This window comes from Malurus melanocephalus, unplaced genomic scaffold, assembly GCF_030028575.1.
Source record: "Malurus melanocephalus ecotype Western Australia unplaced genomic scaffold, MMel_1.1 scaffold_561, whole genome shotgun sequence".
NCBI classification, from domain to species: domain Eukaryota; kingdom Metazoa; phylum Chordata; class Aves; order Passeriformes; family Maluridae; genus Malurus; species Malurus melanocephalus.
In genome coordinates, this window is record NW_026623793.1 from 68,009 (window position 1) to 95,925 (window position 27,917).

Consider the following 27,917-nt stretch of genomic DNA (forward strand, 5'->3'; position numbering starts at 1 on the left):
TTTTTTTTTTTTAATGTTGCTGTTTGGAAGGTTTGATTTTTTTTCTGTAGACGTGGAGGGTGGTGATACATATTCATGAAAGAGAAGTCTTTCCAGCCCCTGCCTGCGCTGACAAAGACTTAGCTGTTTCACACAGCAAGCTGACTGGAATTGTGTGGGGCCTGCCTGACCAGATTAGAGCAAACAGCCAGCTTATTCCTCCAGTCGTCAGGCCTCCCCTTCCTAACAATTTCCCCAATTGTCATTTTGACAAGGCTGTCATTAGGTGATGGCTTCTTTTGGCCATTTTCAGATAAAGATAATTTCCTTAACTTCCATTTTATTTGACAACAAGTAGTTTGGGAGAGAAAGGAAGTGCTTCAGTAGTTTATGGATTAAGGGTTTGTCACTTCAAAGGCATCTTTGATCTAAAAATATGTGCTGTACCAAATTCATTATGCCTTTTCTTTTCCTTTTTTTTTAGAACTTTTTAATTTATTGATCTGCCCCTCAATTATTCCCTTTTTTTCCCCATCCCCTAGTAGTACTTGAGATAGCAGCGGTGAGGGAAAAGCACCCAAGTGGCCTCTCAGAAAAGTCATGACCAGGGCAAAACAACAGGTGCTTTTGTTYCATCCTTTGCTTTTAGCCAGAGGTCCTGCCAGCTCCTGCCATTGCAGCTCCATYAAAAACTGGGAGGCAGAATACAGGCTTCACATCTTGTGTTGTTCTGGGTCATTCCTCTGGTGTAACTGGCCTAAAACCATGGCTCTGCTGTAGTTTGGAGATGGGTTTTAACTCCCYTTAATGCCCCTTTGGCCAGCTCCAYRYGGTGAGCAGTTACTGTGTGGCTTTGGCTCTGTTCTGTGTCTGTGCTGCACCAAGAAATCCTGAACCTCATTCCAATAAACAAAACTGGAAAAGGTTTTTTTCCCAGAATGACTCATCTGCAATGCTCTTCCACAAAGCACTGAGCTTTGGAGCAGGCTCGTGCAGTGGCTGACGAGCATGTTGCTTCCCTGACCCCATCCACCCGTGGAGGGATGCCCAGAGATGGATTTGGGAATCCTTGTGGGTCCCTTCCAACCTTGGCTACTTCTGCAGGGAGAGTGGGATGTGGTGGAGGTTTAAGTATGGATCAAGAGCCAGGCTTTTCCTGCCTTTGCTGTGTCAGGGTCTGGGCTTCACTTCCACCCTTCCTCTGCTTTTTAGGATCCACAAAACTTTGTCCTTGGCTGCAGCAGCGTTAATCCATCAGGGTAGCCCATTATCCTAGCCCCACACAGGCTTAGCTGGGGCTGGGATTTGTCCCGTATTAATATTAATATCTGTTGTACCTAATTACTTCAGCTTTTCCTGCAGTGTTACTTCTGCATTATAGCAGCCAGCAAAGCACCTCCTTGCTGCTGGAGGCTGTTCTTGATCCCATTTCCAAACAGAAGCACTTCTGCTTCGGCTCTGGCTGGGGAAGCTGTGCAGGGGCCGGCTTTTTTTTTCTTCCCTTTTGCCTGCTAATTGGCTGAGACCACCAGAATTTGGAGGACACAGATGTCACTGATAGTTTGCCTAGGGAGCACATTCATGCCCATCTGTTGCAGTCTAGAAGGCTGTTCATATATCCACAAGGCCTTCATTTAATTCTTGTCAGAAAGTAATGTAAATCCAGTTTACCTCAGAGGTCACAGCCAAGATTTATGCCAATGAGCCCCCTGCAATTTACACACACTGTAGTTGTATAGCATGAAAAGAAACCCTTTCATGTTGGTGCATATTAACAAGAAAGCTTGCCTTAGGAGAGGCTTTTTGATTGAGATTCTTCCTTATTTTAATACGGCCAGTTGGGATAGCCAGCTTTACCAGAAGAAAACGTCTAATCTTTAAGCCAGAGAAGTAAACTAGCTAACTAACTAACTAAATAAAGCCCCTAGCAAATCTATTTGTTTTTTAAAAACCATCTTTTTGCAAAGAAAAGTAAATGCTCTAGGAAAACACAAGCATGTGTGCACTTAAATGTTCAGGGAAACTAAATTTGCCTTCTGTGGGAGATGATATTAAGTCAATTATTGAAACCTTTGCTAAGTTATCAAAAGCACGTTGTTGGTTTTTTTTTTCTGTTTTAATTTTTCATCCCTCAAGCTGCCAAATCCAAAAATAAAGCTGGGACTGTTATTTTTGACAGGAGTGCAGGAAGGGCTCCGGAAGGCTCATGCACAAATCCACAGGAGGGAGAGCACCCGAGGGTACTGTATGATGTGCCTGCTCCCTCTTACCTGCTGCAGGTAAAAATACCAGCCTAAATGTTTCATTGCTCTTCCAAGGACAACCTTCTGCAGTTTTTTCAGTCTCCCTACGGGAAACAACAAGAGATTTAAAATAACATAATGTGGAGTGAAGATGAGACCATAACTGCAACAGCTACAACAGACCTAGCAGTGCCTCTGTGCTGTGATTTCACCCCTTGTCTTTATTTAGCAYGAGACTCTAACAGCCTAAGGAGCTTCCCCAAAAATGAGTGTGGCTTCATTAACCTCAGGGAAGCCCCGAATGGAAGGGCCACAGTACACCAAATGAGGCTGGAGGGAAAAGCTACAGTGCAAGTGGTGCAGGTACTTGAATTGAAAATGAGCTGTTAGAAAAGAARCACTCCTAAGTACTTCGGTTATTAAAATTGCTTGTAGGAGCAGGCAGAGAAAAGCAGGATACAAAGATGGATCAGGATGTGCCAACTTGACTACAAAAGGGTTGCAGAGTTGGGCACCTCTGCTGCTTTAGGCTCAGTGCAGTTTGAGGGTGTTTGTCTCATTTATGCTGGCTCTGCTCAGAGGGATTCTCCTTCCTTTTCCTCCTTTCCCTTCCCCRGTTTGTCTGGTCCATGGATTTTACCTTTTAAATGTTTTAGGCATGAAAACCAGTATCATTTGCACGGTGCTGTAATGACCAGAGAGGTTTGGGATTAGGAGGCAGGAGAGCCAGACACCGCAATGAAAGGAGGGCTCACATTCTAAGTTCCAGTGTAACACTTAAAATAATTAAAATGTTTATTTGAAAGTCAAAACAGCCTCAGTCATAAATAACTATCCATTCCTCAATTGATTGTGTTGAGTCCCAACCGAGAGCTCTGGGAATAAGGTTTATTTGCTCCCTGTTGGGATTAATCCATAAATGTAGTCTCCACATGGAACTCATCAGGTCTTTGCTTCCTCTTCATTAGTCTCCCTGGAACTGGAGGGTAGCCTGAATAAGATGAAAATTAGGATAATATATTTTCAGAGAGAAAAGGTCTGGCGATCTCTAATTTGTGTTTCAGGACCATAATGCTGTGGAAAATTTACCAAATGATGTTGTCTAAGAAACCAGTGCTTGTTATCCTTGCTGCATTTGAAGTTTGAATGCAGCAATTACATCTTCTTTTTCTTAAAGCCTCCAAAGCTAATTGCGCTCTTAAACCGGCTAGATTGACTCCCAGGCTTCCTTCCATCTATGGCAGAACTTAAAATTCCTTTCTCTTGACAGATCTTTTGGTCTTCTAGCCCAAGGGCTCTGAAATGTCACAGTATGGCCCATTTCTTATTAAAGAGATCATTTCGCTGTAGCCCACCCAATTCTTCCCTCCACCCCTCTTGTCCTGAACCGTGGCTCCAATTAGAGCACAACCACAGAAATGTATTTTCTTATCCCCTGGGATCTTCGTAAGATTTTTTTTTTTTCATCATATTTGATGCGAGGAGTTACTTTAATCCAGGCTCCAACCAGAAATGCCACAGATATTTCTTTTGCTCAAAATTTCTGTTTTAAAGTCTCTAACAATCACATTGAGCATTTAAAAGCTGGTTTTGCCCAAAACCATAGTAAAGGAGCTTTCCTATCACCAAGAAATGCTTAAATCCTCAATCTGATGCAAGATTGTTTTTATAACATGTTTTCGAAGAGCATTTTTCAGTGCATCCTTAGAAAACATTTTTGCCCAGGCAGTTTAGCAGCATGTCCAGCTGCAATTTTTACCACTTCAAAACCACCCCTGAAAGTACCACTTGTTAGGATTTAAGGGAACTTTAATAAAGCTGATTAGTAACCATTGAGAAGGTTCTAAAGGCCTCCAGAAGTTTTTGCTGTTCTGCTCTTGGGCTTTAGGCTCAGGTCCTGTGTTTCCCCAGGAAAGCTGCCTGCCTGGTTATTTCCCCCTCCCAGCTGTCACTCAAGGCCACAGCTGTCACAAAACACAACTTACAAAGTGGCATCTGTGTAAAGGTTGCTGATGTGGTTTAAAGCTCTTTGGTGCATTTTAAGCTGATTTTATGATGCTAGTCATTGTCCCTGGTGATGGGTCTGAAAAGACTCTTTACCTTCTGAGTACTAATGTACAGTTTATTGCACTTTTCTCTAAGTTTTCAGCACTTTGGTGTCTTTGCTGTTGTAAATCATTATTTTATTACTCCAAGTGTCCTCACTGTTTATTCAATCCTTTGGAAAAATGTACTTGAAGAAAAATTCCTCTCTTGCTGACACCCATAGATCACTGTTAGGGACCTGGCAGTTTCCYGGTGAGTTAAATCCCCCCAATCCAAGGAAGCCAAGTGCTGTACTTCCACACTAATTTGGGCTTCCCTGCTAAGCCCGGCAGCTCTTTGTGAAAGTGGCAGCTTGTGTGGCTCACAAAGCCACAGCCCCTCCTGCCTACAGTAACGACCCAGCGAGAGCTGGGCTGCAGCACTGCCCGAGCTGACTTCAGGACTCTGATCTGGGCCTCTGGGCTCTGACAGAGGAGTGGAGCACATCCCTTGGATACTCCTAGTGCCGTGTTATTTTCTGTGAAGGGAAATATCCCAGTGTTCATTTGCTTCACAGCAAACTGTGCTTATGAGCATTTATTCACAGGCTGCAAGGTGGCAGCTGAGCACAGGCCTTCTCCAACGTGCTTCTGCAYGCTCCTGAAGCAGTTTCCAGCTCCCAGTACTGCTGTCCGCAGTGGATCTGAGGCAGGTGTATATGTGCTTGGGAGTAACTCCAGTGGGCTCCCTAGAAAATGAGATTTTTGAGAAATCAATTACACAAAGGAATGGAGTCAGGGCCAGATGGCAGGGATGCTTCATCCCAACCTGGGAGGTACTCCGGGGACGGCTGCACACTCCTTCCCACAGGGCTGGGTAATCAGATAAATCAATTAGCAGATGTCAGTGCAGTTAGCAGAGCAAGCAGCACTGGCATAGGTGTGTTAGTGTGACTGTGCTTTTCTGTTCCCTGATGGACACRCAGCAGCTGGATCAGCTTCTCTACACCTGGCAGGGTGGGAACAGAGGACTCTGCTTTCTTGTTCTCACTGGGTTCAGAGGTCTGTCCCTGCCGACCCTGAGCTCCTTAGGGAGAGGGGACCTTTGTGAACGAGGGTGTGGATTGGACCTTGCACCAGGAGCAAATCCCATTGTTGGGTCCTTTTTTTTGGCTCATCTTTGTCAGTGAAGGCAGTTCAGCCCCATCTCCTGGGTGAACTTTGGGCCATGCTGTAATTGTGTCCCCAGCCCTATCTCTGGCCTGTCTCCTTTTGCTCCTGATGGGAGCTGCTAAATGGGTCCTGTGCCTGGTGCATCCATGGGGATGTGATCCCAACACCCGGCTATGCTCATCTGGCTCAAACCCTGTGGAGCATGGCCCTGCTGGCTCTTATTTGGGGCTAAAAAGATGGGGAACCCTTTCTGGGTTTTTCTTCTGTTTTTAYCCATGGCTCTGCCCATGGCTGATCTTTTACTTGCTCCCCAGCTGCTCTTATGTGTTTGTGCTCCTTCCCTCAGTCTCTGTTTTACGGTTACTTTTTAAATTTCTTCTTTTTGTGACATTTGTCTGCAGAGTCAGTCAGAGCCCCACTGAGTAGCTCCTGCCTCCAGGCTCTTTGCTGATGAATCCCATCTTTCYCCTGCTCCACCTGCCCTTCCACGGCAGGCTCTCTGATCCTCTCTGCTTTCGCATGAGTGCATCTCTTTTGCCCTCTGCTTTTCAATCTGGCAGCTTGCTCCTGCTCGTTGCCGTTGAGAGCACAGCCTATCTGCCACCAGCTCCGGGATCCAGCGATCCCTGAGCTGCAACAGAAAGGGAAAAACTGCCTGGAAACGTAGCTGCTAAAATGTGAATGGTTTCCAGTCAGCAGAGCAAACTGTGCCTGTGTGGGTGTTCCTTTGCACTCCCCTTCCCCCTTCACAGCCGTAGTGTTTCCCCATTTTAGGTATCTTTTGACTGAGGCTGTTCCTGGCTATTTTGCTTCAAAYTGCAGGAACAGTTTTTAAGTGAAACCATCATCAAATTGGTGGGGAAAAAAAAACCCAAACTCAAACTATTTATTTTGTTAAGCTTAATTTTTGAAAGCTGCCCGTGTGTTCTGACGCGTGCTGAGCCAGACATGTGGGATCGAAATTGTGGGGGTTTGCTGCATCACCACTGGCAGTGTCCTAAAGACCTGAAGGACTTGCAGTGGGACGTRTGTGGAGAACATTCACATGTGGGATGGCATCCCAGGGTGAAAGAGAGGGTCCCCGTGGTCTGGGAAATGCACGCAGCATCCTCTTCTCTGCCATTCAATCCCGGATGACTGTGTKCGACAGCCGGAGCCTCTCAGGTGCAAAGGGCGTCGGCACAGCCCCGACAGTCACTTCCCTGCTTGGGATATCACAGCTCCACTGATGAGCCCGTCCTGTCTCCCTGGCACCTCAGAGATGTTCCCCTCACTCACTGTCACCAGGACCCCGCAGTGATTTCACACACTGCTCTAATAAAGTCCTCCGAGGCTGTCATGTATTTTCATGTATTTCCCCTATTATTTCCCCCTGCTTGAGCCTTTCGGATAATTGATGATACTTTAGTTAATCATTTTCCCCCTCCTTTGTTTGCCAGGTACCTCAGCCTTGAAGGGATCCTTTTCATTTGGACCCCGTGTCTTCTCCTAAGTAATTGATCACCGTGCACCCGGGGACACCCAATTCACAGCCGAGCGGGATCAGCCCTCATGAATAATCAAAACGCCGTGGCCGTGCTGCTGCAGGAGTGCGAGCGAGCTCTGGACACGCTCCGGGCGGCAAAGGCCGGCACGGGCGAGGGAGAGGAGCGGGAATACCGGCGGTGCCAAGGTGAGCTCGCCCCGGGAGAGGCGGCACGGCTCCWCCGGCCCTCAGCCCTGCCCTATTTTTCTTCTCCGGGCAGATGAGTGTCAAGAGATGCCTGGATTTCGAGGCCATGAATGGGATGCRGGCTACAGGCAGGCAGGGAAAGAAGTCCACTTTGTTGCAGTGAATTGCTGTCAGTTCTAATTTTAGGCTTCAGTAAACATGAGGCTGTAAGGAACAGTTTAGTTTGGGAAGAACAATGCCCAAAAGTTTGCTGATGCACATAAATTTCAGTTATTAAAAAAAAAAAGGAGAAAGGAAAAAAAAGGATGCAACTTCTGAATAAGGGCACATATTTCCTCTCCTTTCATAGGAACTGGGGGAGGGCCCTCTCTGTTTGTCAGCTTCTCCTCATATATTAAAGAGCTCATTGCCCGAATCTTTATCTTGTAAAATGTGTGTGACCTCTATAAGTGGTGTCCAAGAGGAAAAAAAGAAAAAAAAAACCCCTTGCAATATCCCTCTTGAAAGGAAAATCCATGCTGGCTAAAGGCTGGAATAAATAACCAGGAAAGGAAGCAATGTTTAGCRAGAGCTGTAATAAAAGGATTCCTCATTTGTTTCAATGCTGGCGTTACCTGCTGGAAAGCAGCCGTTATTTTGGTATCGCTGTGGTGCTGCAAAAGGAGAATTTATTATTTCTTAATTCCAGCGGAATTAAGGATTCCCTGTGCGTGACACATCTGCGGCACTGCCCGTTTTCCAGTTTAGTGTTAATAATGTTTAGCTTTGCCGTGCTTGAGTGGCTCGGCCATAACGTTAATGTGATCTTTAAAACCCTTTGTTTGTCCCGGGGCGCGGAGCCGTTGAGAATATGTTTTTCCGACCATCCTTGTTCTTGCTGGGAGGTCAGCTGCCTTTTTCTGAAGCACCTAAGTCTGTTTGCGCTGGAGGGTGGCGTGTAGGTTTCTGTTATGGATACTGGAAGATTTTTCTCTCCTCTTTTTTTGTTTCCAACAAAGGGTACTTTGTTTCCTCGTCACAAATTCTTTTAAGTTTTATTATGGCTCCGCAGAATAGGCTCTTGAACTCCTAATCAGGTAGCGCTTTTTTTTCCCCTCATCCTCCTCCCTCCTTTTCTCCTATTAAATACCACAAAGTATGAGAAATAATCAGTTTAGTTCCAGATAAGGTRAATCAGTGCCCTTATAATCACTCGATTAGACACGGTCCTTCAGGTAAACTGCTTCAGGAAATGGGCGATCAGAGCCTGAAGTGCTGCTCGGGCTTTTCCGAGGGCCGTGTTCCCATCAGCTGAAAGAAAAATACCCAGCAGCGGGGTGGTGACAGCGACATTAATAACTGCTGGGGCTCTCTGCCCGGGGAAGGCAGGGCCCYGCAGGGCAGCAGCTCTCGGCTTCGGGGGACCCTCCCAGCGCAGACACTGAGGGGGTTCCTCACCCCCTTCTCCTCTCGGGGCTGCCTTTGTTCACCCTGCTTTTCTCAGACCTGGTGCAGGAAGCACTGAAAGCCAAATCCACAGAAATGATGGGGAGAGGGAGAGGAGGAGCACATCCTTATCTCGCTTTATGGGGCAGGATGGGTGTTGGGTGGGTCTGAATTTCTTCWTTATTTCTTTTTAAGGCTAGAAATCATTCCAGTCCACTTCTGTGCTCGTTCAGCATTCATTAATTAATGAGTTTATATTGCCAGTGGTGAGAATGTTTCTCTGTTACGAGGGTAAACTCATGTCCTTGGATTTGGATCTTCCTTAGGAAGAGACTTAGGAAACTCAGTCATCCTCCTTCTACATGGGATATAAGTCCTTCTGTCCATAACTTTATGTTCCTTGTGATGAGATGGGTGTCTTTGCTCCTGCACTGATTTTCCAGTGAGAAGTGTGAGGRTGGGAGCACAGCCTCCTCTCACCCTCAGCTTTGGCTTTTGGCCACCTTGCCATGGCCTGGAGGGCTGAGCCCTTTCAGGCCACCACTTCAGGACGGTAAGGAAACTGGACTTCATGTTAAGCCAGGATGTGTAACAGGAAGCTTTCCAAGCCCCGTGTTTCCTTGGGACAGCAACAAGTGAGAAAACATGGGTTGGGAAAAGTGACAGCATTGTAAACGTGGCTTTTTGGAGAAGGGGCCTAAATATCCCACTTCCTGTTTTTTCCTAGGAAAACCATACTGGTAAATGTGCTGCAATATAAACATTTAATATTCTTTTTAYGGAGTTCATTTTCCACAGTCCCTGCATAAAGGATTAATTAAAAAATACATAGTAATGCATTTATTGCACTGCCTCGTTAGAGCAATGATGGTCTCTGAGCAGGGGTTTTTTGGGGGATTAATGGCCAGAAGGGGCCAGATCTGCAGCTGATGATCACCATTAACCCCATCTGGTCAATAATCCTTGTTAATCCACTTTTATTGGCCACAGAGGCTGCCCAGCCGAGTGGTTAGGACAGCACAACACATCCACATCACCCCTGTTGCAAGGAAAATGAAAAGTGGGCTGTGACTGAAAGGAAGGGACAGATCCAAGCCCAAATCTCTGTCTGTGTGCCCCTAACAGCTGCATCCTTAGATGGGTCAGGTTGGAGATCCAACAAAAGCTGGTGGAGTGGCTTGGGACCAGTATGGAGAGAGAGCAGGGAGGGCCAAACTGCCCAAGAGCATGTACTTAATATTTATTRTAACCCTTTAGATTTCTATCTGCTTGCTTTCTGTGGGCCAGGTTTGTCTCCCATTTGAATGTGGCTTTCCAGAATGCCTCTGCACTGTCACCTGAGCAAGGGGGACAGATCTTCTGTGCTGTTGACCCCATTGTCCTCWCCTGACACAGGGGAACAGGTTTCCTCCTGACACTCTGGAGCAGCTCTTCACGCCCAGGCAGCCACCAGCCGGCCCCACTTCCTGCTAAAAGCCTTTTTAATGGCTGGAGGCTCCCATTTACCTGGAGGGCAGTGCAGCCAAGGGGAACCGATGGCAGGCCAGCTCCCCTTCCCTCCCCACGAGGCTGCTGGCAAGGGCTAAGAGCTGGGAGCAACTGGGAGAGGGCCTTTTTGAGAGATTGGTGTCACGAGTGCCTCSGCTGAGGCTGCTGCCATATCCTCACCGGCTCTTTGACCCTTTCAGCTCTGCTTCCTGAGGACCTGAGGAGCCTTCTGCAGGAGGCGAAGGAAATGAAGTGGCCCTTTGTGCCGGAGAGGTGGCAGTACAAACAAGAGCTCGGCCCAGAAGACAAAACAAACCTGCAAGATATGATCAGCGCCAGGCTCCCTGACCTGCTGGTATGAAGTGCAGCACACCTGTGCTGTGAAATGTCTCCCACTGAGGTGCTGGGGGGGTTTTCACAGGGCAGTTCTGGTTCTGTTTCTGCTGAGATAATGCTTTTCTCATCCCTGAGGAACTGGCATTATAATAACACTAAAATACCAAATATTCACATAATTTTTCTTAGGAAACCTCATGGACTTGACTAGAATGCTGTGCCTCTAATTATACACTGCAAGTAGGTTGTGAGAGTCACTCACTATAGTAGGGCTTGCACAATTCCTCACCTGCTTTTCTTTTTTAATAAAATTCCATGGCAGAATCCCTTTGAGGACCAAACCTGGCCAAAAAGTTGGCAGGAACGGCAAGGATTCAGTGTGATTTCTCCTCTGAGTAAAGGATGGCTAAGTAAGGAATTGCAGAATCCCAAAGATCCTTGGGGATCCCATTCCGTAAGGTGATGAGTTTGAGCTTAACCATTGGAAACTGGCAATAAATGTGAATTGCTTTTTGCTTTTCTGATTTTCCTAGACACATATCAGACATGTGCCAAATAGAGGACACCTTTTTTTCCATGGCAAATGTAATATCTGGGCTAAAGAGCCGCCCTTTGCCAGGACAGACACGAAAATGACCTTTGTGAAGCTTGTGGGTTTTTTTTTGTTCCTGTGGTGCATGTCTGAAGGCAGCACCGTCCCATTCCTGCCTGTTGTTAACTCCAAGGTGACCAGGAGATCTAACCTGCTCTGGAGAGCCCTGCCTCAGTGAGGTTTTCTTTGGGAACAATTTTGGTTCCTTTGAACAGCATGGAGCTAAGAGAAGCCAACTGCAGGGCTGGGAAGTGGGAGCCCCAGCATCCCCACATCGCAGGGCTCCTGGATTTCCCTGGGGAGGGCGGGGAGTGGCTTTTCTCGGGTATTTATTTTCTTTCTCCCTTTGGTGTGTGTGGCCTCAGACAGAAATTTATGGCAGAGGTTGACCTCCTTTACAATCCCAGCRCAGCTCTGTGACTTGGGAGCGTTTGTGAGCTCCCTCCTGGGATAAGCACCTGCAGCAAACTCCCCGAGAGACCTGGCTAGATGGGAGATTAATGTGGCTGTAATAGTGCAGCAGTGTTTGCAGCATTGTGCCCTCTCCCCAGGTAGATGCATCTTTTCTGGGATGATACCAATTATTTATTGCCGAAACATCTGTTGATAACTGCAGCTGCCCTTGTTAAACAAAGCCTATCGTGGGGTCAGAGACTATAGGGACCTAAAATCCTCCTCCATGCTCGTTTTGGGCTATTCACCCACACCCCCTGAAGTCCATTGGCTGCTGTTGTCTCCGATGTTTCATCCTGCGGTGGAAAATACTTTGTAAACGTTGTGCTGCCTTTCCCCATGTGCTTTGAAGTATTATTTCATCTTCATCGGTAATTTATATTCCAGTGCCATTGTACCATGGGAAAAAGGGAAAACCTTTTTTGTTTTCCATTTAATTGTAGATAGACTGACATTTTGACCTGTATTATTAGTATTAGTCAGGAAAAGGGATTTTTTTTCCCCTTCATCCATTCCTTCTCCCCCCTCTTTTTTATTTTAAATAAAATTTCAAGGCAGAGCAAAGGCTGCCTCAGTTCTTTGAATAAAAAGCTGGGGGGGAAATGAGGCTGAAGAGAAGTGATTACAGTGTGATGAGGAAAGATAAAAGTCGGAGCAACTTTTTTCTTCTTTTTTTTTTTTTTTTGGCATGAGGGACAGAAGGATAATTTAATTCCCTGGAGGACAAAAAAAAATTAAGTCTTTGTCCATTTATTGTTCTGGGGGGGAGGAAAAAAAAMCCCTTTAAAATTTTTCCTCTCTGTTTATTTTAATTTGCCATGCTTAGAATAAGCTCATAAACCGTAATTCATTACATTTAAAAAGTGCTTTGAGATCCATGAATGAAAGGCCCTTCATTACCATAACACACTGGTGGTGTTGCAGGAGGCAGCGCTGGCTACCGGGGCTCTCTCTCGGTGAGGATGTTTGGCTCCGGGAGGGGGCTGAGAGGCTCCCTGAGTAAGCGGATTAGGCTGTGGCTTCAAGGGTTTGCCTCCGCGCTGCTGCACTTTAAAAAAAAAACGGGATCCGCGCTTTAAAAAAAACGGGATCCGCGCTGCCGGCGGCTCCGCGCTCCTCCGGCGCCTCGGGAAGGCAAAGCCACCTGCACCTGCACCGTCTTCAAGTGTTCTCCTTCGTCTTTGCTGTGGGATGCTCACTGCTCCTCTGCATCCCATACAAGGGCCAGGTTTTGGTTTGGATTTTTGGGGTTTTTTCTTTTTCCTACCTGGGTTCACCACCCAAAGGCCACCACAGTTCAACAAGCTCAGCAAACTGTTTTCCAAGTTTCCCTAACAGGTTTCAGCTAGCAATCCAAGCCCGTCATGCTGCTCCCGTGGTGGGAATCTGCACTAAAGTTTGATAGCCAACATCTGTATCCAAAGCCAAAACTGGGAAACACTGAGATTTTTGTTTTTAACAAGGCAAAGCAAAATCRGGATTGTCACAGCATCCATGCTGTGACATAAGGATACATAAGGAGGGATTACTTTTCCTTTTTAAATACCACTGTGCTGTGRGGTTTGGAATGGGGCTGCAGGTCCCTAAGGGAGGATCCCCCTGCCAGGCGTGCCCTTCGTGAAGATCTTTGCTATCCCAAGGGATGGAATTAGCCTAGCGCTCAGTGAGCAGCCAATAGAGGGCAACATGCCCATGTCCACGGAGACTTTGATCCCAAAAATCTTGCTGTGGGTTTAGTTGAAGGACAACTCTATGCACATACGTAATTCTCTTGTGGGGTGATTYCTGCTGCATTAATATTTTAATTAATTTTTCTTTCTTTTTTTTTTTTGCCTGTTTGCAAACCCGTTGTAATGATGGGGGGCTTTACTTCATTTTGATCAYACCTATCAATGATTCCTTCATCCAGCCATAAACATTCAGTCATGAACCAGGGTGTGCTGGGATGGGTGCAATGGGAATCCAAAAGGAGAAGCCCGTGAGAGTGGGTCTACTCAAATCCCTCTGCACCCGCTGTAGGGACCTGTGCAGGCTGGCTCCACGCTCCCTGTTCTGGATGGGGGAGCACGGATCCTGGCCTTGCCAGCACTGAATCTCAYGGGATTTAATGGGAATATTGAAAAGAGTGGAAAATAAGGCCCTGCAGCCCTTGGCTGGGCCTTGGCTAATTAGGTGCTGATGGATTGCCATTAGGGAAACAATTCCAAGGGACATGCCCTAAGTGCCKTAGGTGTGTGTGTGGCACTTAAGGGCTGGGAGCCTTTGAAAAAGAGCTAAAGAGGGGGCTGAGGATTTCGTTTTCTCCTCCTTCTAACTGTCGGTGTGGTAACAGGAGAATTAAAGCCCTAAATCGTAGCCCTGGGATCTGGGTTGTTCAGGCTGACCTTTTGCTACCTGCCTTCTAAGAGCTCTTCTTGGGTGATCCCAGTGAAACGGAGAGTGATGTAAGGGATGAATTCAAACCGGGAGGGGATCTCGGCACCCCAGCCTCCCTGAGGCTTTGTAAGTGAGAAGTGTCAGAGATTAGGTGCAGGCAGGAGAGCTTTAGATGTCCAGGGTGACCGCCCTGGTGATGCAGARCTCTCTGTCTTCTGCTGCCTAGGTGGGAAAATTACTGCAGAATTTGTGCAGATCATAAAAAAAGAGGGAAGCTGGATCCTGGGTTTGTTTAGGGCTGTTACTTCACTTTGCTCATGGCTAGGGCTTACTCCTGTCAGCGGCAGCTTCATGGAGTATTTACAATTTTAAATGTTGTATTCCTGAGATTGTGTTTTCTCAAGTGGGCTGATGTTGTRAGGACAGATCTAGAGAAGAGACTCTTGGATTTTTAGGTGATGATAATGGTTTTGCTGCTGCTCTCTTGGCAGGGTTCTCTCAYTGGCATTTTGCTATTTTTAAGTATTAAAATTTCCCCATCAACAGTGTTTTAATGTGCCACAATAGTTTGTAAGTGGTCTAGAACAAACCAAGGCCACAAAATGACTGTGGCGCCTCTCTGCCTTTGGTAATAACTATGAGCAGGAACTCCTGAAGATGCCTGTGGTCCCCAAATCCCTTCTACCTGTTGGATACATGAGGCCCCCAGGAACCCCACTTCAAGCAGCTTCYTGGGCACTTTAAGGAGTTCTCCTCACAAAATGCTGCTGTCTTTTTTTTCTTGAGAAAAGCAGGAGTAATTCCCGCTCTAGGACTTGCTCAGYTGGTAAAGCAAGGTACAGTCGATTGTAAAAACCGCCCCATTCTGTGCGATTTGAACAGAATTGATTTCCTCAGCAGCTTCTGAGGAACCCAGTGCTGCTGCTGCCATTGAATTCCCAACTCTCCGTTGCCTGCAGGATGAATAACTTGAGCTAATTAACAGGTTGGGGTGGCGGGGTGGGGGGATTCTCATCTGCTCTGAGCCAAAAGGGAAGCGTCAGGGAGCCGCTGATTCCTCAGTGTGCCACAGTTGACTGTGCGCCTGTCCCGTGTTTCAGCCTGCACCTCCAGACACGCTTTCTCTGCCCATCACCGAGGTGGTGGGAGGCTTAATTCCCTGCTGTTTGTGGAGGGGCTCTGATTGCCAGCTGAAAGGGAGGGATTGATAGAGAAGTCGTGCGCGGTGACAGCAGCTTTGGTCTCTGGAAAGACGGGCTTTGCTGACGGCGCGTGGGGTAACAGGGGGAAAGGCTTCAACCCAATCCATCGGCGGTGTGGCTGTGTGTTTAATCTGACAGGGGGAAAGAAAACCGGGCAATTTGTTAGGGTTCAGTGGAGTGCTAACTAGGAGCAGCTCTTGGGAGAGAACTAAGGCACCTGGAAGTACGTGCGTGCCTCTGACACTCCCGCCTTGTGCACGGAATTAGAAATTCTTTGCCGGCCACTCTCAGTTTTGTGGCTTTTAAAAAAGATTTTAAACGTCAGCTGCAGTTAGAAAGGAAACAAGGCGTGAACCWGTCTGAGACAAGTGGATATAAGCAAACACAGAAGTCCAGAGCATCCACAAAACTGTGAGGATGCTGAAAATTAAATTTTTCTTTGCCCCGCTTTCTAATCACGCTGTTTGTGGAGGYGTTTTTCCAAAGGGGATCCTCCTGAGCCTGCAGGCTATGGAGGAGGGCTTGCCTCTGGGATCTTCGCTTTATAAAGRGGGCCGAGAGAGTGGATTAAATCAATATTTCATTTATTTGGGCTTGTAATTCCTCTTACATCAGCTGCCGCATCAAGATTTTCCCTTATTTCTTTCCCCTCCTCCTCATCCTCATTTACTATGCACCAATAATTTCCCTTTGACGCTTTCCTGCCCGTCCTAGTGCCAGATGGCCCCGGTTCTGAGCTTCTCCCCTCTCTTGGGAGCGGCCCCCATTGTCAATGCAAAGGAGGCGTCGTGGCTTTGAACCCAAAGCTGGGACCCAAACTTCAGCCCCGGCGTGAGGAGGAGCTAAGCCCGCTAATGCAGGGAGCCATGCGAACCGCACACCCTCCCACTCAGCGCCATTAAGGCGAAACCCCTTCACTAAAGGCTGCTTTGCATTTCCCCCAATGGTCCGTGTATAGAAATCTGGTGCAAATTTAATTCTCCCACCACCTGATTCCACTTCCCAGCCGCGAGGTTCCCTTTGTGTCATAAACTCAATTAGGCAGATCCATTTCACATCGTGGGCACAGATGTGAAAACAAAGTGCGCGTGTACCTCTCTCTTTCTCTCTCTCTCTCTCTCTCTCTCTCTCTGTGTGTGTGTGGATGTGCCTAAAGCAGTGGAGAAAGTGAGTAAATCTGTGTAGGCTGCCAGTTTCTGGTTGTGATGGAGCAGGCTGAGACATCCTGGGAAGCAGAGGGATTTCTCTGGCTCTGRGCTGGTGACAGGGAGCCGCTGCCCGCTTCACTTCAGAGCGGCGTTTTGGGGAGGATCCATCCCTGTGCGTGGCTTGGGTGCGTGCCCGGCACGCCGGTGCACTCGCTGGAGGTGCTGAGGAATTTTCCAGCCACACGAGTTGGCAGGGAATGAAAGGAGCGGGTATTAATTTCTCGGTGTCCTGCTCGGAACGGGGGGTGACGCCGCTGCGAAGGCTGACACGGAGCCGTGTCGCTGTGTGCCACACAGCATGCGGCCCTGCCTCCCAAAAAAAAGTAGCCCCGCTTCTCCCCCTGGCTTGACTTTTCTACATTTTGTGTCCATTTGGGTTTGGAGAGGGACACAAGAGGTTTCTGCATTGAGTGGGGAGTTAAATTATGCAGCTGCAAGACTGCCAAGCCCTTCAGAATAGGATGCTTCGTTTAGATTTTCCACAATGCTATTGAAGTGCTTATTTTCCTCCTGAAGAGACACAAACAGATGCAAACTTCTGTAAACACTTTAGAAATGAATTCAGTGAGTTTGGCCTCTCAGCAGTGCTCAATAGCTGACAGAAAAATGTCTAATTAGTGCAAGTGGAAATAATAGGGCCACTTGGATTCCTTCCATCCTCCTCCAAGTCTACTTTTCCTAGGATCTCAAAGGCCCTTTTGTTTGGTAGGTCACCCTCTCTCAGGCTTTTGTGCTCCGATCTATTAAAGGAAGAAGGGGAGGAAAAAAAAATAGATTAGGCGATGCTCTGTGCTTAAATATATGGCCTGTTGATGAGCATTTGGAATGGCTGGTTTGCTGTGTCAGTTTACAGGTGCTTGGAGAGGGGGATTCCTCCATTGTTGGGCGGCACAAGCAGAGTTGTGCCTGCCCGGGCTCCAGGAATCCTTTTTAAGTGCCATCCTCTTAGAAAATCCAACTCGGGATGAGGAAAGAAAAATTAAAAAAAAAAAAAAAAAAAAAGGAAATTTGTGCAAATCTAACTTGGTGAAGTGCAAACAAGCTGGGAAGTGCTTGGGATCGGTGCTTCAAGCCGGCCTTTGTGCCATAGGATCCTCCCCAGTTTGACATGGGCTTTTTCCTTCACACCTCAGAGGGCTGTTCTTAGTGCTGGAGTGGGGATTTGGACAAAGATTTCGTGGCAGTCTCTGGAAAAGCAATCTCCTGGGTGTCACTGCATGGAGCACCTCCTCACTCCACTGAGCAGGAATACCAAGCCCTGCCCAACATGGGAAGTCGCTGGGTTTTGGCAAATGTCCTCAGGTCCATGTGGACTTGTGCAACTGTGATGAGGCTGTGTGTCTCCTCTGGCTTTTCTTTGCTGACCCTTAACAGCAAGGATCCCAGGAATTCTGACAGTTCCTCATGTGTGGGTGCCGTGGCTCAACMACCCTGGGAATCCAGGAGGATTCATAGATCCCTAGTAGTTATTAAAGATGACCTGCAGGGAAAAAAAAAAAAAAAATTGGATTGCTCGCCTGTTTGTGGTGTACAAAGGAGTGGATGGCCTGAGCTCCATATGGCACAATGGCTGGAGTGACCATTTCCAGTCTTCCCAGTCTCATATCACCCCTTTAAACTAATTGCTGCTGGGTGTGACTTACATTTGTTAGCAGACCACCAAATTCTGCAGTTCCAAATATTAGATAATTAGAAACACACACACAAAATCGGGAATGGTATCTATGGCACAAACACCTAGAAATCTGGTGAGGAATAGGGTTGCTGGAGCTGAAGTTGAGTTTCCATGTGTTTTTTTCAGGCTTATCTGAAGGCGTCTATCCTGGCCAAGGACTGCCCCACGGCCACTGCCGTGCTGTTCCTGATTGACCGCTTCCTGTACTGGCTGGACGCCTCCAGCAGGCTCCTGCGGCTCGCCAAGGGGCTGCACAGGCTGCAGCCCGGGGCTCCCATCAGCCCGCAGCTGCTCATCCGCCAGGCTCGCCTCGCCGTCAACGCAGGTACAGCTCTGCTTCCGCAGCTCCATTAGCGGCTACTTGACTCTGGAGGGGACACGCTGTCCCTTCKCTGCGAGTGACACGCTCACCGTGCCATCTTTCCAAACGCGCTTCCCGCTCCTAGCCCCCCCCGGAGCCCTCCCGGCTCCTCTCACTAGCACAAAGGGGCCGGTATAAAGGGTTTCAGAGCCAAAAGCAGGAGAGAAAATTGTGAAAGGGTGTGGAAAATACTAATTGGAGCTTTTGTTCCTTAACAAATCTTCCCTGCTGGTTTCAAACAGGGGTATCTGAATTGCTGCACTCCTGACCAATTGCTGCACTCCTGACTAATTTTTAAAAAGGAARTTAGAATCCTGGCATTTTCTCTCCACTGTCCCAGCTGCTTTTTGTTTTTCGGTGGGGCCACTTGACTATTGAAAACAATGCAGATTACAACCCCCCCAGGATTCAAAAATTAAATTCCATCATTCCTATAACATAGACAACACCTGAAGGGTTTTTAACGCATCTTCCTGTGCCTGTGCATCTGTGGTGGGATGTCAAGCCACTCCCCAGTCAGACCAAAATGGGTTTCCAAAGCCTGTGTTTCCTTGTGGCAGAATCCAGCAGCATTGCTGCTGAAGGAAACAGGCTATACTACTTTCTACAAGGAGGGAAATTAGATCTGGGAATCCCAGCATTCTTTCAGGAATGTATAATGTCTGAAATAAAACAGATATATTCATGATTTCATGTTACTGTGCAACCRCATATTACAGAACGTGGGGCACGTGCATTTCTGGCTATGGACAGCAGCAGTTCCACGTGCAGATGATAACTGATGAGTATTTTTGTTCAGTTCATGCCACACCAGACACTTTAATGTTAATTTTCTATGCTTTTTTTTCCCCCTTTAACTTTCAACCAGGTAAACTTCTAAAAGCTGAATATATCYTGAGCAGCCTGATTAATGACAATGGAGCAACAGGTATGTATAGATTGATTTTCCAATTTCATACTTGCTGTTTGGGTGAGATTTGTGATTCCAATTTTAACATTTACAGCAGCCTCAAATATGGCCAAAACAACCCCAGTAATGACTCCTTACATCATGTTTCTCTTTTCTTTACCACTSTCTCCTAAAATGTGGAAGCACGGCTTTGTTTTTTAAAATTTCCATAATTCATCCATGTATACCTTCACTTGGGTGGGAAATATTCTGGATGGAGGAGTTTAAAATGTGGACCAACTTCARGCAATTGGCTGATCTAGGAAACTGTGACAGCTCTATCCCTTCAAAAATCCAGGCTGTTGGAGTAATGTTCATGCTCCAGATTTCCATTGATCTCATAGACTGAATTTCCCCTTTTTCTGCAGGAACCTGGCGATATGCTGAGGAAAGTGATCGGATTCTAGTTCAGGCAGTCTGCTTACAAATCAGAGGACAGATTCTGCAAAAGCTTGGTAAGGTTATTTTCTAAAACCTTCCACTCAAGGTTCCCCCTTTTTTCTTTTTTTTTTTCTTGAAAATGTTACACTGGGCACATGTCAGAGTTTTGGCTTGTGGTGAACACCCTGTGCCCATAAAACAGCCACAGAAGCTGAGTTGCACACCCATCTCTTTGCAGCAAGGGCCTGGAGCCATGTGCCAAGCAAACATATTGCAGGAATTATCATTTTATTACCAATCTCACCTGAAGTCGAGGAGCAATCTGAAATGTTCCCTTTTTTCTGTGTGCTGCTCTGTGTTTGCTAATGCCTGTCCTAAATTCACTGTTTCTGAAGGCAGGCAGTAGTTGATCTTAACCATTTCCTCTCTCAGCACAGGAAAATCCCTGATTTTCAGCGTGGTGGACTTTTGTATTCAGGGTTTGGCAGATGAGGCAGCAGCCTTCATTGTGCTTTTGGTTTGAGGCACCAAATCTTCCATGGATTGTGGAGCTGAAGTCTTTTATGAGGCTTAAATGTGTGTTTATGCACAGCTAAAAGCTAAAGGAAACATAAATTTAAGTYAGTGTCATTGGAGTAAAACAAACCATGGTATGGTTTTATCCTGTTCTGAGGATCTGAGATGTAAAATAACCTGTGAAAGCCATCCTTGGCAGTCACCTGCTCAGTGCCTGTTTTCTGATTTATTTCAGGGATGTGGTATGAGGCAGCAGAGTTGATCTGGGCTTCGGTCGTGGGCTACTTCAAACTTCCTCAGCCAGACAAAAAGGTAGCATTTTCTTTCCACCCTGCATATCCCTGCCAATCCAATAATCACTCCAGCTTAGCTTTTGTTTCCTTCAGCAGTGGTGTTTCAATTACACACCTCAGCCAGGGTTAACAGGCAGCACAAAGTCTGTATTCCGCGTTGTTTCCACGTGCATGCACGGGCTGACCCGCACCTTTTTCCTGCAGGGGGATGAAAGCAATACTTCTCATTAAGCAGAACCATCCCCAAGGATCCCTCCAACAAGGGCRGACTAATTCCAGAAGGCAGCCGTAGATTTTTAGCTGTTTCTTCGGATTAGAACTGATTATTTTTCCCCCAAGTGCATCTGTTTGTGGAGCTGCTGTGCRCTGTCTGTGATGGGTGATGAATTTCCCTGGCCCTGCAGATCCTGAGCACCTCCCACAGCCACCCTCTCTGTCTGGAACACCTTTGTGAGGCTGGGCAGCACTAATCTTCCCACTGGACAGTCTCCCCATGTGTCCATAGCTAAACAGGAATGTGAGCCTAAGTCTGGCAAGTCCTGGGGTGATGCTTGGAGAGGGTTTGTAATTGGACCCTYTCCAATACATAATGTACCCCACAAACCCAGACCTTGTCACCTCTCCTCTGCCATATCTGAAAGCTTGACCTCAAGCTCGGAATATTTCTGTGTTTTACATTTCAGTGGAAACAAGGAATTCTGTAGTGAATTTTGTGAAAGCATACATTTACTTCCTGGTTTTGTTAATTATTTAGCCAGGCATCAAATCATGTCCTTAGGTGGCATCAAATCTTCCAGATTACACTTGCTGCAAGTTGAAAGTAATAAAATAAGAAAGAAAGATACCAGGATGGCATCTCTGGGTTTCTTATCCATGCTTGTCTTTAGATCTCGTTTGTGCGTTTGCTTGCTTGTTTTCTGGTGTGTTCTACACGGAATCTACTTTATTCAGAGCAGTAAAATTCAAAATACAAGGGWAAAAAGCCATGATGATAATTCTGAATTTCTCTTTCAGGGAATTGCCACTTCCTTGGGTATTATGGCAGACATCTTTGCTTCCATGAATGAGCAGGATTATGCACGCTTTAAAACCAATGCTGACATTGACCTGGTAAGACTTGGCTTGGGGTTTGTGTGGGGAGGTTGCCCCTGCCTACAGGCCCCATATATTTGGAAACAAAGCCTTTGAGATTAGGTTTTTTCCCTCATGTTTGCTCTTTTATTTTTTCATTTCCCCAGAGCCTCCTGCGAGAGTTCAGCCACCGTTTGTTATCAGCTGCTGAGGCCTGCAAGCTGGCAGCAGCCTACAGCCAGTACACCCCCCTGTTTGTCCTCACRGCCGTGGTGAGTGTTACTCTTCCCTCTGCAAGTGGGATTTGTGTAGGGGAAGAGTTCTGGCTGCTAAATTTAGCTCTTATCTGCCTTTCAAACCCTGTGTCTGTGTCGTGGGTTTGGTAATATGTGGTAGTAAACCTTGCTTTGAACTGCAATCAGGAGCTAAGCAGAGGGGTGGAAAGCTGTCCACAGAGTGAGSATGGGCTTTCAAGCCCTGGGAATGCTGCTTCTCCTAGAACTACAGCTGTATTTCAAAGGAAAAAGAGGATTATTTCCTCCAGGAAACAGCAGCAGACAGAGCTGGCATTTGCTTCAATTTGTGTAAGGGAAAGAAACACRTTTTTAATTCCTTCATTCCTCTTTGATCCCCTCCCAGAACATCCGTGGGATGTGYCTGCTGTCCTACAGTCACTCCAAAGACTGTCCCCCAGAAAAGAGAGAGTTCTACTTGTTGGAAGCCAAAGAATCCTTCGAGATTGGGCTCCTCACCAAGCAGGAGCAGAGCTCCATCACCAGCAAGCAGGAGCTGCACAGCTTCATCAAAGCTGCCTTCTGCCTCGCCACCGTGCACCGCTGGCTCTACGGAGAGAGCCAGGAGCTGCGTGAGGTCACTCAGCTCTGCAGGGAAGCCCTGGCAAAACTCCATTCCTACAACACTTTGTTTGCAGAGGAGGAAGGCAAAGGGATGCTTGCCAAGGAGATCATGTCTCTGATYGCRTCCGTGAAGAGGCGCCTGCGAGTGRAAAGCTTCCCAAATTCYGATGCCAGGTCTCATGTCCCRGACAGTTATAAAGGAWCAGTACAAAAACCTGTCCTGCARGGGGAAACAAGCTTTGAGAAAATCCTTGCCAAGCATTCCCAGCATCACCTGTCAGTGTGCCAGGTGTTCGAGAAAACTTGCAGGATTCATAAAACCACACCAGGAGAAATGCAGGTGGGAGCTTGTATCACAACCTTAAGGACAGAGACCAAAACCGTGGACACGCTGTGTACTGAAGAAATAGCTCACCAGAAGAGAGGTGCTGTGAAAATCCTGAACTCACCAACAGCAGGAAGCAGCTCAGAGGGACTTGGTGGCCAGAGAAATCGAGGCATTGACTGTGGTGTGATGAAAATTTCCTTCGAAGAGGAGACTGAGCCATCAGAAATGGAAATAAATGAAAATGGAGTTTTCAGCAGAGGGCAAAACAGGAGCCAGAACTCTACTTCTGAGAGCTCTTGGTGCAAGCTCTCTAAATCCAGTTTCTCCTCCAGCTGGGAGGAGCTAAACAGTAATAGCAGCAGAGAGTCTTCCAGGAAAGGGCAGCAAGGGAAGAAGGGCTCGGTGGAGGAGCAGTGCTGCACCACAGAATGTGATGAAAACAGCCAAGCCACATCCTTGCACTCAGTGTCTCCAGGAGCCTGGCATCCTGCTCCTCGTGGATCCCTCCATGGCTCAGGGGGTTCTCCTCAGCATTCCTCAGAGGGATGTGCACCTCCAGCTGGGAGGGTGCAGGACAAGGAGTCTCTTTGTGGAGAAGAGCTGCAGGAGGGAAGACGCTGTGGAAGGAGCTCTTCAGAACAGAAAGCAAAGGGCTCAAACAATGAGTTTCCTTCTCTCTCCATCTCTTACTCGCTTCCTACCAGGCAGGAGGAGGAGAAGTCCTTTTCCTATGTGGAGCTGAGCTGCAGGACCAAGGACAGCAGCAGTGAGAGAGGCGTTGGCCGCTGGGAACGAGTCCGCCCAGGTGAACCTGCAGAAAGCACCGAGGATCCCTCGTGTGAGGCACATCCCTCCCAAAACGGGGGCGCTGCTGYACTATCAACAAACATGGAGCTCCAAACGGGCAGTGACTCCTCTGTGTGTGAGTGGATGAGGAAATCTGCCTTGCTGGGGAGCAAATCTCTCCAGATGCCTCAAGTTGACATCCAGGCAGAAACAGTAGAGACTGAGTTTGAGTTCATTGGAGACTCAGTAAACAATTACTCCACAGCACTGGCTTCAAAGCATGAAGCGAGTCTCAGTGTGCCAAAAGCCTTGCCCTCTCAGGGAAAGACATCCACAGCCAAGCACTTCCACTGTGCCACTACGGAAGAAGATGGAGAGAAGTCTCAGGACATGGTGAGCAGCAAGAGGCAGTCCAGTTCATCTCYGAGTTCATGGGTCAAATCAGCACACGTGCCCACGAGCTCCCCCGAAGGGTCCATCCCAAGGGGAAGTGGTTTTGCCTTCACGCCTGGGAGAGCGAAGGAAGAGATCCTGAGTGCTCGGTTTCTGAGGGATGATGATTACAAGCAGCTTCTGGCAGGGGTGGAGCATAATTGGCTTGTCCAGAGACTGATGCCTACKGGGATTTTTAGGACCAAAGAGCTTCACAAAGCATACTGTAAGTTCCCACACAGCATCTCCACTAAGAAGCTTGACTTAGGCTTTTTGACACAATATTTTARTCACCATTTATTAGGATTTAATTTTTTATTGTTTTCTACCCCATTACTTGAGTTTAGATGCCACATTCCATCCCTGAAAACTGTCTATTTAGGTTAATCATAAATACCAGCCAGCCCTTGGCACAGGTTCTGAGCAGTCCAGTGGATTTCTCCCTTTTACCCATGGTGTTTTCTTTCTGTAGCTGCTCTTCTTTTGAAATACTCCAAGAAATCCGGGCTGTGGACAGCCCAGGAGACAGCCGTGTTCATCGGGGACTACCTGAACGTGGCCAAGGAAGGCAAGCAGAGAAATGCCTTTTGGATACACTTCCTGCACCAAGAAGAAAGCCTGGGAAGGTATGGACCAAGCAAGTTTCCAAAACAAAATGTTTATCAATGCTGCTTCTGTGTAAATATGGATAAAAGGTGTCTGGTAAGATTTACTGTAGCAATAATATTGTGTGGCTTTCCCAAATGTGTTGAGAATTTTGGCAATTTTTCCCACCACTCCATGTAACTCTACTTTTTATTTCTGGCAAGAAAAAGCTGCTTCACTGTTGTCTTCTAAGGGCTAATTGCAGAGTCGAGACCCTTACTACAAGTAGCTAGTACATTATTATGGGTTGAGAGMAGTGTTTTAATACCTGAGTCACATCTCCCTTCAGAGTCAAGAAGAGTTGAGTTTAAACATTTTGGTGTTGTGAACCACCCATCCCAGGATTTGACTGATAATTTTTCACCTCTATGAGATAGAGAAGAAAAAAAAACCCACCCAATTTCGATAACAGCCATTAAAAATGCATCAGCCACWGGTGGATTTACTTCTGAACAGCCAAGCTCCGCATTGCAGTGATGTTTCTGTATCACAACTTGCAGAACAAACATTGCTTCAAGCATTTCTTTTGTTTAGGTATGTTGGGAAGGAATATAAAGAAGCAAAAGGACTCCTCCATCATTTCAGTGACGTGGAGCGCCAAATGACTGCCCAGTACTATGTGACAGAGTTCAACAAGAGGCTGTATGAGCAGAAGATCCCCACCCAAATTTTTTATATCCCCTCTGCGGTACTGCTGGTAAGAGCTGCCTTGTGAGCCATTCCAAGGAGCTGATGGGGAAGGGTGTCCTGTGTCAATTGTAGCACAGTGGGGCTGTCTCCTTGCAGATACTGGAAGACAGAACTATAAAAGGGTGTGTGAGTGTGGAGCCCTACATCCTCGGGGAGTTTGTGAAGCTGTCCAACAACACCAAGGTAGTGAAGAATGAGTACAAAGCCACGGAGTATGGTCTGGCTTACGGCCACTTCTCCTACGAGTTCTCCAACAGAACAGATGTCGTTGTCGACCTTCAAGGTGTGTATGACAGTGAAATTTCTGCCTTTCATACTCAGCTTTTAGCCCACAGGCATCTTTGAGGTATTCATTTCTTTATGTGTCTCTTAGGGCTCTGCTTTTGCTGCCCTAGGTGGAAATTGCTGAGGTGTCACAAACCGAGCCAGGCAGGGAGTCCTGAGCGTGGTAATACAAAGGCTGTGGTGTTTGATACCAAGATGTACCATTCCTTCCACAGGTTGGGTCACAGGTAATGGGAAAGGCCTCATCTACCTCACAGACCCCCAGATTCATTCCCTCAATAGCAAAGATGTCTCACGCTCCAACTTTGGGAAGAAGGGAATTTACTACTTTTTCCACGATCAGCATGTGGAGTGCAACGAGATCTGTCGCTGCCTGTCTTTGACAAGGCCCTCGCTGGAGCTGCTGGCCTAGACTGKCACAGGTCAGTCCCACAGAGTGACCCGTGAGCTGAACTCTGTTTTACCCCACACATCTGTGGGAGCAGGTTGTCCAGCAAGGCAGCAAAAAGCTGCCTTCATTCCCATTCTCCCTTTCCCCCTCAAAGCCCCAGTGTCCTGCTGCCCCCGAGCTCAAAGGCTGGGATAATTTCTTTGGGGAGATTTTCTCGATGAGAAAGAGAACACAGCGTCAAAGTTCCTCTAAAAGATGGCTCCCCAACAGACTTTGCTTTAACAAAACCRTCCCCTTTTGTTTCTGCTGCCAGCAGAGATTTTTAGGCTTTTGTCCTCGCGTTTTAGCAATGCTATTGTTTTCTAGGTGATGTTTGTGCCGAATTGTTTGGAAAGATGCCCTATCCCTGGGCCAACTGATTAGAACTAGGTGTAAAGAGGGAGAAGGAAGAGAAAAAAAAATTAAATCTCTTTATTATGGTGCATAAACCTTCAGTCTTGGGGAGCTGCGCAGCTGCGCGGGGAGAAAAATGCATTCAAAAATATAATGCCAGTGTGAATAATCCTTTCCCGAGCGCTGCTCGCAGACTGCTCCAGCTTTGTCAGGTGAACTTGAACCGGGCCATCAGATTTGCGGCCGTTCCCATTGCACACTGTCTGTCACCCCGGGGCATTCACCATCTTGCCTGTTGTTCGGAGCCAGCAAACAATCCATCATTGAGCTGGGCAGTCGCCGGCTCACACAACAGTGAAATCGGCATGTGACGGGACACTCGGCCCCAATGTCTCGCAGATTAAAGTGATACATGAAAACTCACGTGTTACTGGGAAGATTAAGCCCGTTATCTTGTTGCGCAGCCAATAAAGGCCGGCCTTGTCCTCGGCAGTGGGGAAATGCTGGTTTTAACTAAGTGACAAACGCCGCTCACATAGCTCCGTGCTCCGGCCAGCGAGCGCCGGGCTCCGGAGGGCAAACAAAGCTAGTTAGCAAGATCCCGGGAATTAATGGGCGGCAGGGATGCCGTGTTAAAGCCTCTCTGCAGAAGCTTTCCCTGCTCTATAGAGACAATTAAAACCAAAACAAAACCTCCCGGACAATCTCTGCACAACAAAGTGTCCTAATGCGCTGCCAGCAGCCGGGCCCCGCCGTGTCTGTTCCAGTTTTGGGACCCCTGGCCGTTCATGCCTTTTCCAGCTCCTTCCCGCTCAAAGAAAGAAAAAGAAAATTTATCTAGACGTGCTCCTGAATAAATCCATCCATGTGAAATTACAGCATTTTGCCTTCTTCCTAATATTTTTCCTGGCMGCTCGTTTCTGTTGTTGGTTTTAGSAGACRTTTTGCCATCTCAGCCAAAGTTCTGGGTACTCACAGGTAAAAGTTTGGGTCAAGGATCAGCTTGTTTAGTTTCCTCTCAAACAGACATGGAAACATATTCTGCTGGTCTTACTCTTTGCAGCTTGGGCACAATTTCAGACATATCAGACACTCTGTCTTCACCTGGGACTTAAAGACTGGAAATCATGGATTTATAACAGCATGGCCTGAAGAACTGGGGTGCACCCATGGCCCCAAACACACAGAGCCTAAATTATTGGTTCRTATTTGTGGTATAAATAGGAGATTATTGAGGAAATAAATAGTTGACTCTGATGGTGGGGAATTTATTTAGGTTGTAAATTTCATCTTGCAGCTTCTGAAAAAATTGCTGTTATTTYCTCTGGTTTCAGAATAAAGTAATTTGAAATAACTGAGACACAKAGAACACTTTTTCCTTTCTTTAATTAGAAATTAGATTTTTTAAATTGAAGATTTAGTGGTTTGTATTAAATAAGTTGCTACCAAGGTGCYTTTGGGGCTTCATTAATTGTAACACTGTGCAAGTTCCAACCTGAGTACTCAGTATAAACACTGAGGGCCAGTCTCAACACAATGAGTGGAACTGTGTTGTGCTGGAACAGTGCAGTGTGAACAGTAGGGACATACTTGAGGAAATATGAAACATTTCCTCCTCTCACCTATACTCAAGGGCTTGAGTTTGCACATCATGTAAGTGGCCCTATAAATCAGGCACAAAACCAGCCTGCTT

At 47.0% G+C, this 27,917-nt stretch overlaps 1 protein-coding gene across 2 annotated transcripts in view; it reads left to right on the forward strand.

Moving 5' to 3' along the window:
- ALPK1 (alpha kinase 1) overlaps positions 1-27,577 on the forward strand; it is a 32,295-nt gene extending 4,718 nt beyond the window's left edge. The window contains exons 1-14 of one of the 2 annotated variants that reach the window (XM_057382284.1): positions 2,193-2,258; positions 6,859-7,091; positions 10,205-10,359; positions 17,973-18,171; positions 19,076-19,135; positions 19,525-19,611; positions 20,289-20,365; positions 21,361-21,456; positions 21,585-21,689; positions 22,057-24,046; positions 24,293-24,446; positions 25,000-25,162; positions 25,252-25,438; positions 25,656-27,577. In XM_057382284.1, the coding sequence (XP_057238267.1) occupies positions 6,971-7,091; positions 10,205-10,359; positions 17,973-18,171; positions 19,076-19,135; positions 19,525-19,611; positions 20,289-20,365; positions 21,361-21,456; positions 21,585-21,689; positions 22,057-24,046; positions 24,293-24,446; positions 25,000-25,162; positions 25,252-25,438; positions 25,656-25,852 (3,591 nt within the window). In that variant the 5' untranslated portion in view covers positions 2,193-2,258; positions 6,859-6,970 and the 3' untranslated portion in view covers positions 25,853-27,577. Of the gene's footprint in view, positions 1-2,192; positions 2,259-6,858; positions 7,092-10,204; positions 10,360-17,972; positions 18,172-19,075; positions 19,136-19,524; positions 19,612-20,288; positions 20,366-21,360; positions 21,457-21,584; positions 21,690-22,056; positions 24,047-24,292; positions 24,447-24,999; positions 25,163-25,251; positions 25,439-25,655 lie in introns of those variants that run through there. The other variant, XM_057382285.1, reaches the window with a different exon arrangement.
- Positions 27,578-27,917: the final 340 nt, after the last annotated feature.